Below are 16,913 nucleotides of genomic sequence, written 5' to 3' on the forward strand. Positions count from 1 at the left end.
GTCCATGCCTCTCTTACTTCCACTACATCCAAATCAGCTTCTTCCATGACTGAATCTAGATCTGGGATTTTATTTCCCAATTTGTGAGCATTTGTGTACATAGCTTTTCGGATGTTGTCCTTTTTTTCCCCATTTTTATAAAACCTCTGGAAAGCTATGTACACTAATGCTCATTGTATGGGATATAGAGGTAGTCATGGAATAAGCTGACTTGGATGTAGTGGCTGTCACAGAGATGTGGTACTCAGAAATTCACGACTGGGATATGAGCTTTGAGATGCCATACATCCTGCAAAGAGTCTGGTTTTTCTCTAGAACTCAAGCGTCTAGTACACCTCGGCACTGCACGTTTTCCTGGAGAACCATAGTTATTAATGTAGTACACGTCCATCATTCTCTGGAAGGTGGCGGATCAGCAACAGGCATGAGAATGTCAGCAGAGAATGGGGAGTGTCATAACAATGTCTTAAGTACTTACAAAATTTGAGTAAGGAGGGAATTGTTGAAGAAGCCTGGAGCAGGCACAAGTTGGGTGTGGAGGCCGAAACTGATAGAGGCTAACTGTATGTGAACATTTAGAACAATGTTTTTATTTATTTTTTTATAACAACCTTTGTGATGAGACTTTGAAGTAAAATACTGTCTGAATTAGCTATCCTTAACAGAACATATGAGGGTAACCTGCACAGAGTGGCAGTTACTACCATAAGCAAATTGCTGGGCAGACTGGTTGGACCATCTGGTCTTTAACTGCCGTCATTATTATGTTACTATGAATTAGTTGAGGCAGCTATAAGAAAGGTATTTAAGAATAATGGGAATGTGTGTTTTGCCAGTAATAACCTAAGTGGTAATGGGGATATGTAGAACATTAAGGGGAAGACTGTAGATGATGTAATTTTTTGTGTCACCCTGGAGCTATTTTCACATTTACAGTGTACATACAGTCTCTGGAACTTTAATTATCCGTGCAGTCGCAGGCACACCATACTGAGGTTTTACCCACACGAGTGCTGTATGTGTGTAACCATCAATGGAGCTTTAATTCTCTGACAGTAAAGCAGGAACAATGTTCCACATAGATGGGTTATGTCGGGACTTTCCCAAACTGTGGGTCAGAACCCCAAGCTGGGGTCTCACGTGCCTCAGATGTCAGTGTTCTTCAGGCGCCAGCAGGATTAGTAGTAGAATGTCAGCATGGAAGCTCTGAACCAGTGCACACACTCAGGCTCTGCAGTGGTGCTGCCCTTGCATGAGTTTCTGTGGTATCAGGAAGCCCTGCATAAGGAGGGATCAGAGCCGCTGCAATGCTCACAAGCCTCGTGCCGACTTTCATTACTAATACTCGTGCCACTTGCAGATCAATGTTGGGCTTTAGGACCAGCCATAGTCCAGTGGAGTTGCCACTGCTCCTCACCCACCACTGAGCCCACCCAAGAGAAAAATGATGCCCCTATCATAAACCTGCCTTTCCACCAGCTATCATCCACCTTTAGCCCAGAGCCCAAGGGAAAATGTTGCTACTGACCCTGGCCAGGGGGTTGTTTGAAGGCACTGATTTGAGGGTTGGATCAGGGGGCCAGTGATTTTCGGGGGGGGGTTTGACTAAAGATTGAATAGAGGATGTAAGAGAGGAGTTGGGGATGAGACAGAATCAGCTTGGGGGGGGGGGTGTGAGAGAGAAGAGGTTGGAGGGGAAGGCGGTAAGGCTGGGAGTTGAAATAGAGGGGATGAGGATTGAGGAAGGGGATAACAGAGGTTCTCCAAGGACAAGCAGGATGGTAGTCCTCACTGATGGGTGACATCAGATGGAGCCCGGCACAGAAAACTTCTGTCAAAGTTTCCAGAACTTTGACTTGGCATACTGAGCATGCCCAGCATGCCTTATACCACGTGTCCACGCAGGGTCCCTCTTCAGTCTGTTTTTTTCCGCGGAGCTTTTGCATTGCAATGTGAGTGAGCTCTTGGCTTTTTTGCCTAAAACTTGTAGAAAACTTTTTTCCCCGATTTTCTCTTCAGGTTTTTTGTATTTCCATAGACTCCAGGTCCCTCTTGGTCTCTCCTGTAGCCTCGTCAGGTAGGATTCTTGACGTTTTCTTTCGCTTTGACCTCCCCCCATGGCAGCAGTGCCTCTGTGCCCACCAGCATTGTCATTTTGCATCCCTATTTTTTGCTTTTGTCATGGCTACAACTGGTTTTTGTTGATGCCCGAGAATCATGTCTATTACAAATCCCCATGATATGTGTCCTCTGCCTGGGGGCATCGCATGAAGTCTGCGATTGTCGCAAATGCACCCAAATGATCCCAAAGAGTCGTCTCACCCGACTCAACAAGATGGAGAAACTCTGGGTCGGGGATGTCTGAGCCATTGACTTCGGCATCGGTGACATCAGCACGGGTGGACCTTGGAACCACACTGACAGACGCATCAACATCGGCGGGACCGTCGATGCCGCCAGTGGATAGGAGAGCTGGAGACTGGCCATGCTTGGTCTTGTCCAGGTCAAAGAGGTCAGTTCCTTATCTTTGACCTCAGCACCAGGGAATGTCCAGGCCGAGCACCAAGGGAAGCCGAGGAAGCATCAGCACCAGTTGCCTTCGATGCACAGTGCCGGGCATGGGGATGCGCTGGCTCATGCAGTGATGCCCCTGAAGTGACCCCACAACAAGGAGCACCCATCCTCCATTGATGCTGGGGATATAAAATGGTCTCCACTGGTCCTAGTACCAGTCACCAATCCACCTCAAGGATCTGAGGAAGATCTGGCCATTCCTCCGTCCTCCCAGTCGGTGCTGGCTTTGGCAATTTTCGAGAAGGAGCTGGAGCGACACATCTAGCTAGCGATGGAGTGGGTAATGCAGTCTGTGTCCTGTGGCACCGATGGCACTGACGCCAGTCTTGTCCACTTTGAGCTGTTCTAGCAACGGATCCAATGTGCTCATTGGTATGTTACCAACCCAGTTGGCATCGTTCCTGGGAGGCCATCAATGCCTGGTGGGGCACTGATACTACCCCCAACCGATGTGGTGGATGTTGATGGTTCTTCCAAGGAGGAAGCTCAGCCTAGGCCGGCAAAGACGCAGCCTGCTGCCCCCTGTTCAGCTTTGCCAGGACCTGCACTGCGTTTGCCGGATGCTGTGCCTCTGGACGAAGGCCGAGCACCCAGGGCCCCAACCCCTGTTGATTTCAGTGAGGATGAGGATCCCTATGATCTCTGGGAAGATGATACTGTGGAGTCATCCTCCAAGGGATCAGAGATTTTCCCCTCAGAACCATCTTCTCCAGAAGGGTGAAGGAGGTTCCTGCTGGAGGAGTTATCCTTCCCAGGTTTTGTGCGGGTAATTTCTTTTTAGTTACTGACTGAGGAAGATGCCAGATGCAAGATGCTGGAGATCCTCCAATTTGTGGAGCTTCCTATGGAAATCGTGGCGGTCCCAGTGCACAATATCTTTAAGGAGCTGCTGTTGAGGATATGGGAACACCCCCTCACAGTTTCTCCTGTTAACAGGAAGGCGGATGGGATCTACCTTGTCCAGAAGGCTACCAGGTTCGATAAGTGTCAGCTCCCCAATCAATCAGTGGTCGTCTAATCTGCCCTTAAGAGGGCCAAGCACTCTTGGACCCATTCTTTGGCGCTCTCGGGGAAGGACCACAGGGCATTAGACACTCTTGGGAGGAAAGTATTCAAGGTGGCCATGCTTATTGCCCACATCGCCTCCTACCAGTAAAGAAATCCTGTTTCTTCAGGGATTTGCACTTAAATGGCATCACTGCTTTCTGTCTCTTGGAGAGTTCTGGATTTCTTCCCCAGGAGGTTCGCTCTTAATTTCGACTGTTCCTATCATGCTGAGAGGTCTGCCGTGGTGGTGGTGGGTGGGGGGTAACTCCCTACTGGAATTGGACAGTGTGTTGTTTGGTTGGGGTTGACAAATACAGCCTAGGGGCTTTTTCTTATCCCTGAAGCCCTCCTTGTGTTCTTCGCTCCTTCCAAAGTCTGGTCGGAATGTCAGGGTGGGTGTATATCTTAATGTATACAAGCATGGATTGGTACACCACATTGTCCCGGTTTTTTTCGCCAAATTCTGCCCAGTACTGCTTTTAGCTTTTCATACATCACCTCATCGCCTCCTACCAGCTCTGCATGAGCCAATACTTGTGGGACCTCTGGAAGCAGGTATAGGAGATAGCCAAGCAGCTGCCTCAGCAGCAGTAGGACTCCCTCCAGTTGCTGGTGCATAAGGACCTGGAGTGTGGGAAACATGAGGTCCGGGCGACTTACCATGTTTTCAAAACGGCAGCGAGGGCCTCTGCAACGGGAATCGGCATCTGTAGAATGGCATGGCTGCGGGACTCAGATCTTTGTCCAGTGGTTCAGGAATGGCTCGCTGATAGGGTGAGGGATACAGTAGCCCAGTTGCGGGACCACCATGAGACCTTCCAACAGATCTCTGCTGGCACTCTCAACCCGTCGTCATCCAGGAGGTTGGTGAGGCAGGGGCACAGGAAGTCTTTCTATCACCAGAGGAAGCACTATTCTCTGCCCCCTCACTCCCATCAGCAACATGTGAGCTCCCACAGACTCCCCAGGCAGACTCCCAAGCCCCAGCTGGTGCCTCAGTCAACTCCCAGGACAGTGTTTTGACTGGATTGGAGGGAGCATAAGCCAGTTGCCTGTACCCGAGACGCTGGATCCCCCAGACGGGAAAAGGCTATATTTCTTTATGAACCAGTAGCCCAGTACAACCTCGGACCAGTGAGTTCTGTCCATCGTACATCAAGGGTATCAATTAAACCTATTGGGTATCCTATCAGATTGCCCTCTGTGCCCGTTTTGGGGGCCAGTAGTGCATCAGGAGATACTTGTGGAGTTCTCTGCCCTCTTAATGGCCAGGGCGGTCGAGCCTGTTCCATCAAGGCAGAGAGGGCAGGGATTCTACTCCAGGTATTCCTTGATTCCAAAGAGAACAGGAGGACTCCGTCCCATCCTAGACCTAAGGCCCTTGAACACATTTCTAAAAAAAAGAAAGTTCAAGATGGTTTCTCTGGGCACCTTGATCTCCCTTCTACAAAGTGGGGCCTGGCTATGGGGATTTGTCTATCCATGTTGAGATCTTCCCAAGTCACAGGAAATGTCTTCAATTTGTAGTGGGAAAACAGCACTTTCAGTACAGAGTGTTGCCGTTTGGGCTAACATCAGTCCCACGTGTCTTCACAAAATGCCTGGCCATGGTGGCGGCGCACCTCCACAGGCTGTCTTCCCCTATCCGGACAATTGGCTGGTCAGGAGCACATCTCAGGCAGGAGCCATTTGGTCCATGAGCTTGACCATCCAGGTGCTTGGAGTCACTAGGGTTCGTCATCAACTACCTGAAGTCCCATCTCAGTCCGTCACCTCAATTGGACTTTATAGGAGCCCTGCTAGACACGGCTCAGGCAAAAGCCTTCCTGCCTCATTCATGGGCTGCCACCCGGCATCCATAGTGGCAGAGATCGAGGAGAGCCAGCAGGTGTCAGCGCAGCACATGTTAAGGTTGTTGGGCCACATGGCCGCAACCGTCCATGTCATTCCCTTGGCATGTTTACACATGCGCAGAGCCCAATGGACCCTGAGGCCACAGTGGCGCCAGGTCACACACAGCCTCCAGGCTTGCATCCGAGTCACCCCATCTCTCTGGAATGCTCTGTCCTGGTGGAGGGTACTTTCCAATCTAGAACGGGGGATCTTTTTCTGGAGTCCTCCTTCACAAATTGTCCTAACCATGGATGTATCCACCCTGGGCTGGGGAGCTCATGTAGAGGGGCTCCACACCCAGGGCCTCTGGTCTGCTCAGAAAAGCTGTTGCCAGATCAAATTCCTGGAGCTTGCAGCGATCAGGTACGCACTATGGGCTTTCAGAGATCAACTGTTCAACAAAGTTGTCCTGATCCAGACAGACAACCAGGTAGCTATGTGGTATGTCAGCAAGCAGGAAGGTTAGGGATTGAACCTTCTGTGTCAGGAAGTGATCCAGTTCTGGTCGGGGGCCCTGTCCCACGGGATTATGCTCAGGGCCTTGTACCTGACCAGGAGGGAGAATGTGGTAGTGGACAGACTAAGTCATGCTTTCAGACCTCTCGAGTGGTCCCTGGACTAGAGGGTAGCAAATCAGATATTCCGCTTCTGGGGCAGCCGGACATAGATCTGTTTACATCCCCTTGCAACAGGAAAGTGCTTTGGTTCTGCTCCCTGTACAGGTTACATGGCAAACCAGCTTCGGACATCCTTGCCCGTCATTGGGGCAAGGGTTTTCTGTACACATATCCTCCAATTCCCTTAGTGGCGAAAACTCTCTTGAAGCTTCACGAAGACAAGGGGACTATGATCCTCATAGCCCCTTATTGATGGAAATAGGTCTGGTTTCCACTCCTAAGGGAGTTGTCCATCCGAAAACCGATCAGTCTAGGGACTTCCCCAGATCTCATCACACAGGATCAAGGCAGGTTGCAGCATCCCAACCTCTAGGCCCTGTCGCTCACAGCATGGATATGGAGAGGTTCATGCTGCAACCATTCAGTCTTTCAGAGGAATTGTTTCGGGTCCTAGTGGCTTCTAAAAAAGCTTTCACTAGAAAGTATTATGTACTGAAGTGGAGGAGGTTTTCTCTGTGGTGTGAGCAGAAGGTCCTAGATCCTTCTGCCTCTCACAAAAACTGCTTGATTTAACTTCTACATTTACTGGAAGCTGGCTTAAAAACTAACTCCATTAGAGTTCATCTCAGTACTGTTGGCGCATATCACCATGGTGTAGATGGTACGCTCAACTCTGTACAGCCTATAGTTGTACACTTCATGTGGGGCCTGTTTCAATTGAAGCCTCCCGCTGTGTCTTGGGACTTCGTGATGTTAGCTCAGTTGATGAAAGCACCTTTTGAGCTGCTGCGCACCTGTGACCTGAAGTACCTGACCTGGAAGGTCATATTTTTGGTGGCGATCAGCAAGCTCCAGGCCTTAGTGACTTATTCACCTTACACTAACTTTTATCATGATAGGGTGATCTTGTGTACGCGCCCTAAATTTCTGCCTAAGGTGGTGACAGACTGCCATGTTAACCAGTCCATCAGCCCACCAAAATTCTTTCCCAGGCCCGTCGCACGAAGGCAAATGAGCACTGCACAGTTTAGACTGCAAATGAGCCTTAGCCTTCTATCTGGAGCAGACCCAAGCCCATAGACAGTCCACCCAACATTTTATTTCTTTTGATAGGAATAGGTTGGGCATTGCCATTGCCAAACAGACACTATCCAATTGGCTTGCAGATTGCATCTCCTTCTGTTAGGCCCAGGTGAGACTGTATCTTGGGGGTCAGGTCAAGGCTTATTCTGTCAGAGCCATGGCAATGTTCTTTGTGTTCAGGCTGTCTCTCCCCTCTGTTACCACAGCACTGTTGTTGTCTGTTGGTACCCAGTTGGGTGTCTGTTGGTTCCCTTTTGTGTTGGGGACCAGCCTGTAGCTAGGTATTCACTCTTGTGTGAAGACTACCATCCTGCTTGTCCTAGGAGAAAGCAGAAATGTTTACCTGTGAAGGTGTTCTCAGAGGACAGCAGGATGTTAGTCCGCATGAAACCCTCCTGCCACCCCATGGAGTTGGGTTTCTCCTATTTTTATTTTTAATCTTAATTCTATATTACAAGACTGAAGAGGGACCCTGCATGGACTTTGACAGACGTTGTCCTTGCTGGGCTCCATCTGTTGATGTCCCCTATGTGTGAGGACTAACATCCTGCTATCCTTAGAGAACACCTGTTACAGGTGAGGAACTCTGCTTTCAACTGGGATTTATTAAGAAGGGATTTGGGTGAGGATCAGCTGGGGGATGCAAAAAGGGGCTGGAGTGGGTAAGAGAAATGATGGATGATGTAAGAGGGCATCGATTGGAAGAGCAGAGGGAAAAAGGGTGTCTGCTGGAGAAGAAGAGGTTAAGCAAGAAGATCCTCTGAAGGGAGTGGAGGTTGATAGAGTAGATCAGTTGGAATAAAGGGAGGGGGAGTCATTTTTGAAGGAGGACTGCACCCCTTCTAATTTGTTTTGGTTGTCTTCTCGGGTCATGTGAATTTTCAAGTGTTAAAATGGAATCGCACTGGCTAAAGGTTTGGGACGCCCTGGGTTATGTGATCTGCATTGCATGTTTCTAGAGCTTTGTGGGGAAAGTGTTGAGCATGACGGGTGTCCTGGACACCACTGAAGGTGGCTGCTCTTCTTTGAAGGAGGAGGACATCCTTCTGGACCGACATCCTTTGCAGTCATTTTTTGGCTTTTGTTCTCTTCTGGTCCATCTTCTGTATTTTATTTAGATTTAGGGAACAACTTTTCATGGTAGCTCAAGGTGAGTTACGTTCGGGTACTCTTTAAGCTAAGGGACATTTGTACTAAAGATTTTCTGCCACTTTAAGGTCTAGGGAGCTCTACATTTGTGCATATCCCTCTATAGAACCTCAGTCCCCTAGTTCAGTTCCTTAAATATCCTGAAGTGTTTCTCTGAAGAGGAAAGGCCTGGCAGTATGGATAATTCTACACCCCCTCCCTTTTCAGAACTCGCTTCTAACATGGGGCACGGTTCATGTGATTGGAAGGTCTGGTTTTAGGTGTCCCTGGATATGATTTTAGTGAATCTGATTCAGTTATTGTGTTAAACTGAGGTGGAAGAAGCTACAGGACTTCCATTCTATCGTATTTAGAGCCATTTTTGTGCCTCTTCAGGGGTGTAACTAGGGGAAACCTATCCTGAGTCTCCACTGTGTCAACCTCCTAGGTCAGCCCCACATGGTGCTCTTTAACAGGGCATGTGGAAATCCAGTGATGTGTAGGGAGAGTACTGAACATGAAGTCTGTGGTCTGGTAGAGCCTTCCATTCCTCAAGCAGGTCCATATGAGTAGAAGAGGCACTGAAGGTCTGTTTCTGCATCGGCTGCTAATCACTCACTTGTTTATCCTCCCCATCTTCTCAGCATTCCCTGCACAGTGATCCACCCAGCTGTGGTGCAACTCGGCCTACAGTACTCAGAAGGCATCATCACTGGCTCCAACTCTCGCTGCATCGCCCTCCTGCGCACTCTCAAACAGGTAAGTGCACTCCAACAGTCTCTCAAGAGCCAACTCTCCCCCTCCACTTGTCCACCAGCTGCCGTCCTCATTCAGCCCAGCTCCTGCTGCACTGCAGGGGACATATGTTATGTTTCGCTACAATTGTACCCCGCCTTATCAAACCCATAGCAGAAGATGAAAGCAGTCAAGTTCTCATCCGCTGTGTACGTCTAGTAGCACTTTAAAAAATGATAAATAGTAAGCAAGTTATTTTAAAATGTAAGGAAATATTTTTTTATAGTGCAACCACCAAGGCTGCTGACAGAGGTGATCAGTTATTCCAGAATGACTAGTGCATACTTTTTTGCTGGTGAAAGCAGAAATGGATTGTGGGGATGTGTGAAGACACTCTGCAGTGGGTGATTAGTGCTAATACAGGGAACCTCAGCACAGAGGGCAGATGTCATGTTCTATAACCTTCAGACGGGTACAAGAGGGGTGAGTAAGGGAGTAACTCCGAGCCAAGCTGTGCCCCTCCTTGTTCCCCACTATTTCTGCCCTCACCATTTTCTCACCTCTTCTGTTCCCTTTCCCTCATAGATGAGCCTGAATGCCGATCATTGCACCGCTAGGGTTGTGAACTGGGCAGCATGTGGCCTGGTCACAGTAAGGGTTTTGGATTGATTGTTGGTTATTATATTAAAAAAAATAGTAATAATAATACTGGTACAGAACGGCCTCCAGAAAACAGACCACAACCACAAATGCTCTGACTATGGTCGTCTCCTCTTTGCCTCGCCAGTCATTTGCCCTGCCCCATACTGTTGGGTGGCTCAGAAGATGTATTTTATCTGCCGTCCCGAGCTCTCGCTTTCCCTTCATTTGTTGTTTTTGCTTCCTCCTCTTCCTGCCATCCACAGGTGTACTCCTTTGATTTATCTTTCCTTTTGTTTTGTTTTGTTTTTTCCTCTGGTTCAGGTTATCCAAGACTATTCCACCCCTCTAAACGAGGAGCTTTCTCGAGACCTGGTCAACAAGCTGGATCCGTACATCAGGTGAGGGAGAAGGGGGAGAAGAGGGAGCAGGGGGCCCATTGGGACAGGTGCATGGGTGTAACAGGAGAGCTGTGGGACTGACACCACTGTGTTTCTCTGGCTGATTTTCCCCCTTTCCTTTGCCTCCTCTCTAGTTTTCTGAATCAGTGTCGCCTGCTCTCCGTCAGCATGGGAAACGCCATCAAATACTTGAAGAAGGAAATCTCCAACACACCCAGCAGCATGAAGGAAGAGGAGGTAAGAGAGACTTTCTGATTTGGGGGACATCTGTGTGGGTTACCAGAGGGGAGAGATGGCTCTCGTTGTGGGTAAGAGCTTATTTATTTATTTATTTAACATTTTTATATACCGACCTTCATGAAAGAAATTCATATCAGATCGGTTTACATATAACAAGGGGTAAAACATAATCAACCATTTAACAAGAGGCGAAAGTTACATATAACAAGGAGGTTTTAACATGGAGGGCTAGGATAGCCGGAGAAATAGGAAGCATAACTGAATAAATTAGATAATGCAATAATATAAAGAAGAGAGGCATAAGATAATGCCTAAACTTGGTGGGGTGTTTAGTTAAGAATCAGTGTCTGGTCTGGTGAAGAAATTGCTGGATATGTAAGTTATGAGAAGGCTTGGAGGAAGAGCCATGTCTTGAGTTTTTTTCGGAAGGTTAGAGGGCATGGTTCTTAGAGATGAGGACCTGCAGAGTGAATGACCCTTCCGTCAGCATCAGACAACATCATCGGGACCTGAATCCCTTCAGTATTTGTCTGTCTCCAGCAGATGCCGGCAGCTCACCTTGCGGTTCCCTCAATGTCAGGAAGTATTTCTTCACGGAGAAAGTGGTGGATGCCTGGAATACCCTTCCGGAGGCGGAGGAAGTGGTGAAGTCCAAAACTGTGAAGGACTTCAAAGGGGCGTGGGATAAACTCCATGGATCTATCAGGTCTAGAGGACGCCTATAAAGAGGAGGCAGCAAAACACTGCACGGAGCGGCAGTAGCCACAGAGGCATTCACGGAGCGGGATGCCAGTGGCCAGTGGTTGGTGTTCCACCTTCACGGAGCGGAAGGATGGAGGGCTGCCATCTCCCAATTAAAAAAAGAAAAAAACAAACAAAACAGAAAAAACAGGGATGGGTTCATGGGCTATAGGTATTACCAATTATTAGGCTTTTCAATATTTGATGATAGTTAATGTGACTTTCAAGGTATACTTCACTTTCAGTGCATATCCAGCATAGCTCCCTGCTTCAACGGCAGGGGAGAAGAAAAACTAATACTTCACGCATATTTAGCATAGCTCTCTGCTTCAATGGCAGGGGAGAAGAAAAACTAATACTTCACGCATATCCAGCATAGCTCTCTGCTTCAACGGCAGGGGAGAAGAAAAACTAATACTTCACACATATCCAGCATAGCTCTCTGCTTCAACGACAGGGGAGAAGAAAAACTGATACTTCACACATATCCAGCATAGCTCCCTGCTTCAACAGCAGGGGAGAAGAAAAACTGATACTTCACACACATCCAGCATTGCTCTCTGCTTCAACGACAGGGGGGGAAAAAAAACTGATACTTCACGCATATCCAGCATTGCTCTCTGCTTCAATGGCAGAGAGCTATGCTGCCGCTTATCCAACTAATCAAACGTAATATTTCACTTGGAAGCAGCTCCATCACTGCTCTCTACATTAATGGTGGGGGTGAAAGGGAAATAGAACCTAAGGTTACTAAGAGCCAAGAGAAACAGATAAATATGAGAAAAAAAGAAGTGTGAAGCTTGCTGGGCAGACTGGATGGACCGATTGGTCTTCTTCTGCCGTCATTTCTATGTTTCTATGTTTGTTTGCCCTGTGGGGTTTTTCTATCTATTTTTCAAGCTCAAGCAAGTATTATTGGTCTTTGTGTTTAATTAAAAAAAAAAAAAAAGTTTGAAACTATTTTTACCTCAACTCTGTCATTTAGGGGACAGTGCTGTTTCCTCGCTCTTGGGGGGCCTAGAGGGGCTTGCCCCTTGAGTTTCTCAGTTTAGGCTCCCTTCCCGGTGACCCGTGTACTGGGGCGATACTGGTGGTCCAGTCACTCCCCCTCAGAAACTGCCTTGAGCCCTGGGACGTTGTAATTCCCCAGCTTACAGGGAGGTTCATTCCCCTGTCTAACAAAAAAAAAAAAAGAATCTAGACTTACTTTTAATTTTACTCAGAAGGCAGCTTACTTTCCTCTGCTGTAGCAGAGAAAGGAACGGCCAGGGTTCATTCGCCTGCACTAGCTCCTCTCCCCTGCACGATTCAGCTGTTTTTCTTCTGCTCGCTGCGATTTCCTGTTAGTCATGCCGCAATCTCACTGTTTAGCCTGCGGGGAGTCTGCTTTGCGGCTCTCCCGCAATGGGCTGTGTTCGGGGTGCTTGCCGGGTGGGGAGGCTCCCTCTGCGGCGCCGACCCCACCAAGGACCCAGGGGCGTTCCTCCCCCCGCATGGCCAGGCCGTTCCCGACCCGGCAAACCATGGGAACGGCAGCCATTTTGGGCATTAGTGCATCTCCTGATTCGGAGCTGCAGGGGGGAGAAGAATCATATTTTCAGGTTTCTCCCCCTCCCCCCCGGCCCCGGGAAATCCAGGCCATGTTTTTCTTCAGAATTTGTGCTCTTGATGCACAAATCTTACCTGGCCAGCTTGCAGGAGGACGCCCACTCCGCCCGCTCCTGTGGTGCCGGATCCGCAAAGCTCCATCAGGATTAGAGTGGTACCGGAGGTACCACCCCCCCCCCCCCCATCCGCCTCAGCCACCCGCAATTCCGGACCAGGATCCGGACACGGATTTGTCTTTGCCGGGTCCCCCCCTCGAAGGGGATGACCCCTGGGTGCTACGTTTCTTTCAAAGGGAGGAGCTGGTGTAAAAAAAAAAAAAGAGATTTAAATTTTGGGGTCACCACTATCAGAATTTAAAGTTTTTACCAGGGGATTCTGCTTGGATGAAAACCCTTTTTCTTATCTCCTTTTTCTACCCTTCCTGCCTTATAGACAAAAAAAAGTTTATTATTTGATTTCAGAGATGTGTTTTCTTTTTACTCCAGAACTTTATAAACCAATAATTAATGCAGCACAGCATGCACTAGAATAAAACCAGACAATATGTAGTAAAATATTTTCTTTATTTCAAATAAAGAAAAATATCAATACTAAAATCTCTAAATGATTCTAAGAAACATTTCTATGTTCAAACCTTATTTTTATCAGACTATACACTACAATCAGTGTGAAAACCATTAATATGGTGACAGATAATATTAATGTTAAATAGATATCAACTAACGACATTTTTATTTAACTCATGCATTTCTAATACATGTGCCAATTTAGAAACAATAGCAATTAGTTTAATACAGGTTCTCATATGCTGAAAATAAAAATAATATCTATCAGATATCTGAAGCAGTCCCGCTCTTTGTCTCTCTCTGCTTTTCACGTATCAGGAAAAAGCCAAAGTCATAGTTATCCCTTCCTTTGTCTGCTTCCTATTCTTATAATCCCAAAATCCTCTGATCTGGGGCAACTGTATTATTTCTGTCAATACATCAATATTTAGCCTTTGAAGAAAATGGTTTGAAGCCTTGAAAAGGTTCAAACAATTTAATATCAGGATATGGAAAATAAAATATAGGAGTTTTCCTGCCCAATTAAAGTGTTGCCTGTTTTTCCTTTCATTCATGCAATGCTAAGCTGTGCCAGGCGAAAAACACCCTTACTGTTTTTTTCTGTCTTCTAACAGTTCAGAGATAAGAGATTATGTATTCCTTCCTATCCTAGGAAGCTCCATGTGCATTTTAATTAAAGGAATTGGACTTTTACATGCCTGAGCAACCAAATGGTTGAGGCTGCCCAAGGCCATAAAATTCAAACCTTGAACAGTCCTTTTCTATAGATAAGGAATTAGCTCCAAAGCAGCTCTTTTTCAAGGTCTGGAAGGGGGGGGGGGGGGGCTGGAATGTATCCAGCAGAGGCTTTGACTAGTGCTATAGTTTCTGAAAACAGAAAAGGCATATGGGTATTAATGCTTACGTTTCTCTTATGGCCTATTGATTACTGACTACACTGAATATAGGTAATTATCAATAAACACAAAATAATAAAATATTTTCTGACTCTGGAACCTCTTATCCCCTTCAACCTGAAAGAACTTGGGATTGAAGTCCCTCCAGATGATATGGTGACGGCCGCAATGCCAGCCCACGTGGACCCGGTCCTGGCGGGACTCAGGGCGCCTCCATGCACTTTTCCGTTCCATCCCATGCATAAGCTGCTGCTCCTTCGGGAATGGGAAGCTCCCGAGATGGGGCTACATGTGGTTAGAGTTATGGACAAACTCTAGCCTCTTTCCGAGGATTGGCTGGAGATGCTGAAAATCCCCAAGGTGGACTCTTCGATCTCTGCGGTCACCAAGCACACCACCATTTCATGTCCAGGACTGCAAACTTGAATTTTATCTCAAGCGTATCTTCGAAGTCTTGGCCTTAGATGTCTGGGCGACGATCTGCAGCAGTCTCATGCAGCGGGCAAGCCTTAGGTGGGTTCAACAATTACTCAGCACCCAGGACCTCCTGTTTGCAGAGGCGGAGCAGGCTGAAAGACTGGAGGGCGCAGTGGCATATGGAGTGGATGCCTTCTACGATTTACTCCGTGTACAGGCCAAGGCAGTGGTCGCAGCAGTGTCGGCCAGATGCCTCCTCTGGCTGCGCAACTGGTTGGCGGACTCCTCTTCCAAATCCCAGTTGGGCACACTTCCTTTCAAGGGTAAGTTGCTTTTTGGCGAGGACCTAGAGCAGCTTATTAAATTCTTGGGTGAGAACAAGATCCATAAGCTGCCGGAGGACTGCCCTAAACAGCTTAGGTCTTTCTTTCCTACGCGGTCCCATTTCAGGGGTCAGAGGAGGTATACCAACAGGGCACGGGGCTCCTTTCCTCAAGGGAACTACTCCAGATCCCAGGCATGGTCTCATTCCTTTCATGGCTGCCGGGCCTTCCGGGATGGTAACCCACAACATTCAACTGCAAAGCCTGCCTCCCAATGAGATCCGGCTGGCCCATTCCTCCGTTCCAGACTTAGGTGGACATCTCTCCCATTTTCTGGAGGAATGGGTCAAAATCACGTCGGACCAGTGGGTCCTCGAGGTGACAGAGAAAGGTTACACTTTAGAGTTTGCCCGAGATCTTCCGGACCTGTACATGGTCTTCCCTTGCTGGCACCGGAAGCGGGCAGCCATCTGCCAGACTCTCGCCAGGCTCCAGGATCTGGGAGCCTTAGTTCCGGTGGAGGAACAAGGCGTCGGCCAGTATTCCATCTACTTCGTCGTGCCAAAGAAGGACAGTTCTTTCCGTCGCATCTTGGATCTCAAGAGGGTCAATCGGGCCCTCAGGGTACCCCATTTCCGAATGGAAACCCTGAGGGCGGTGGACGCGGCAGTTCATCCAGGCGAATACCTGGCCTCCCTCGACTTGAAGGAAGCCTATCTCCACATACCTATTCGTCGCGAGCATCAGAAGTATCTTCGTTTCAACATCCTGGGCCAACACTTTTGGTTCCAAGCTCTGCCTTTCGTCCTCGCCACCGCTCCACGCACCTTTACTAAGGTCATAGTTGTGGTGGCGGCAGCTCTTCGCCGAGAAGGAATCCTAGTCCATCCTTACCTGGACGATTGGCTCGTGCGGGCCAAGTCAGTGACTCTCTCTGCAGAATAGCGGTAGATCGGGACCTTGCTCTCCTCACATCCCTCGGGTGGATAGTCAATTTCTCCAAGAGCAACCTTCAGCCCTCCCAGGTCCTGGAATTTCTGGGGGTGCGCTTCGATACCCGAGTTGGCAAGGTGTTCCTCCCGGATGCTCGGGCGCTCAAACTTATGGACCAAGTGAACAAACTTCTCTCGCTCCCGCTTCCCACAGCATGGGACTACCTTCAGGTACTGGGGACCATGGCTTCCACTATCGACCTGGTCCCCTGGGCTTTTGCGCATATGCGACCATTACAGAAAGCTTTGCTATCCCACTGGAAGCCGGTGTCTGAGCAATTTCAGACGCTCCTACCTCTCTCCGGTTCTACCATCGCCGACATACAATGGTGGCTGTTGCTAGCGCACCTCTTGAAGAGAATGCCCTTATTGACTCCACAGTGGATTGTAGTGACGACAGATGCCAGCCTCTCCTGAAGCACTACTGGCCCCCAAAACAGGCACGGAAGGCAATTTGGCGGGAAACCCAATAGGTTAAATAGGTACCCTAGAAGGACAATGGACAGAACCCACTGGTCCGAGGTTATACTGGGCCACTGATTTGTGAAGAATCGCAGTCTGCCCCAACCGGGGGATCCAGCGTCTTGGGTACAGATGGCTGGGTTATGCTTCCTGGGATTTGACTAGGGTGCTGGCTGGGGCTTGGGAGCTCTCTGCTGCCTGGGATAACTGCGGGAGCTCCCCCTCTTTGAACAGGAACGAGGGGCCAGAGTATAGTACTTCCTCTAGTAGAAGAAAGACTTCCTCCGGCCTTGTCTCACCAACCTCCTAGCTGAGGAGGGTGGGTCAGAAGTGCTGGTGGAGAGTTGTTGGAGGGTTTCATGGTGTTCCTGCAACTGGGCTACCGTATCCCTCGCCTTATCTCCAAAGAGATTCTCTCCTGTACACAGCAGATCAGCGAATCTTTCCTGTACCTCCAGTCAGAGATCCGAGGCCTGCAGCCATGCCATTCTAGAGGCACCGATTCCTGCTGCAGAGACTCTCAATGCTGTTTCGAAAACATTGTGGGTTGT

The 16,913-nt window shown here is 48.5% G+C and overlaps 1 protein-coding gene across 2 annotated transcripts in view; it reads left to right on the top strand.

The window, feature by feature from the left end:
• The window catches only part of EIF2B4 (eukaryotic translation initiation factor 2B subunit delta), a 68,947-nt gene that overhangs the window by 36,538 nt on the left and 15,496 nt on the right, over positions 1 to 16,913 (top strand). For both annotated transcript variants that reach the window (XM_029596355.1, XM_029596354.1), the window contains exons 8-10: positions 8,987 to 9,101; positions 10,041 to 10,117; positions 10,252 to 10,354. In XM_029596355.1, coding sequence (XP_029452215.1) covers positions 8,987 to 9,101; positions 10,041 to 10,117; positions 10,252 to 10,354 — 295 coding nt within the window. The remainder of the gene's footprint in view (positions 1 to 8,986; positions 9,102 to 10,040; positions 10,118 to 10,251; positions 10,355 to 16,913) is intronic.

This window comes from Rhinatrema bivittatum, chromosome 3 (genome assembly GCF_901001135.1).
Source record: "Rhinatrema bivittatum chromosome 3, aRhiBiv1.1, whole genome shotgun sequence".
NCBI classification, from domain to species: Eukaryota; Metazoa; Chordata; class Amphibia; order Gymnophiona; family Rhinatrematidae; genus Rhinatrema; species Rhinatrema bivittatum.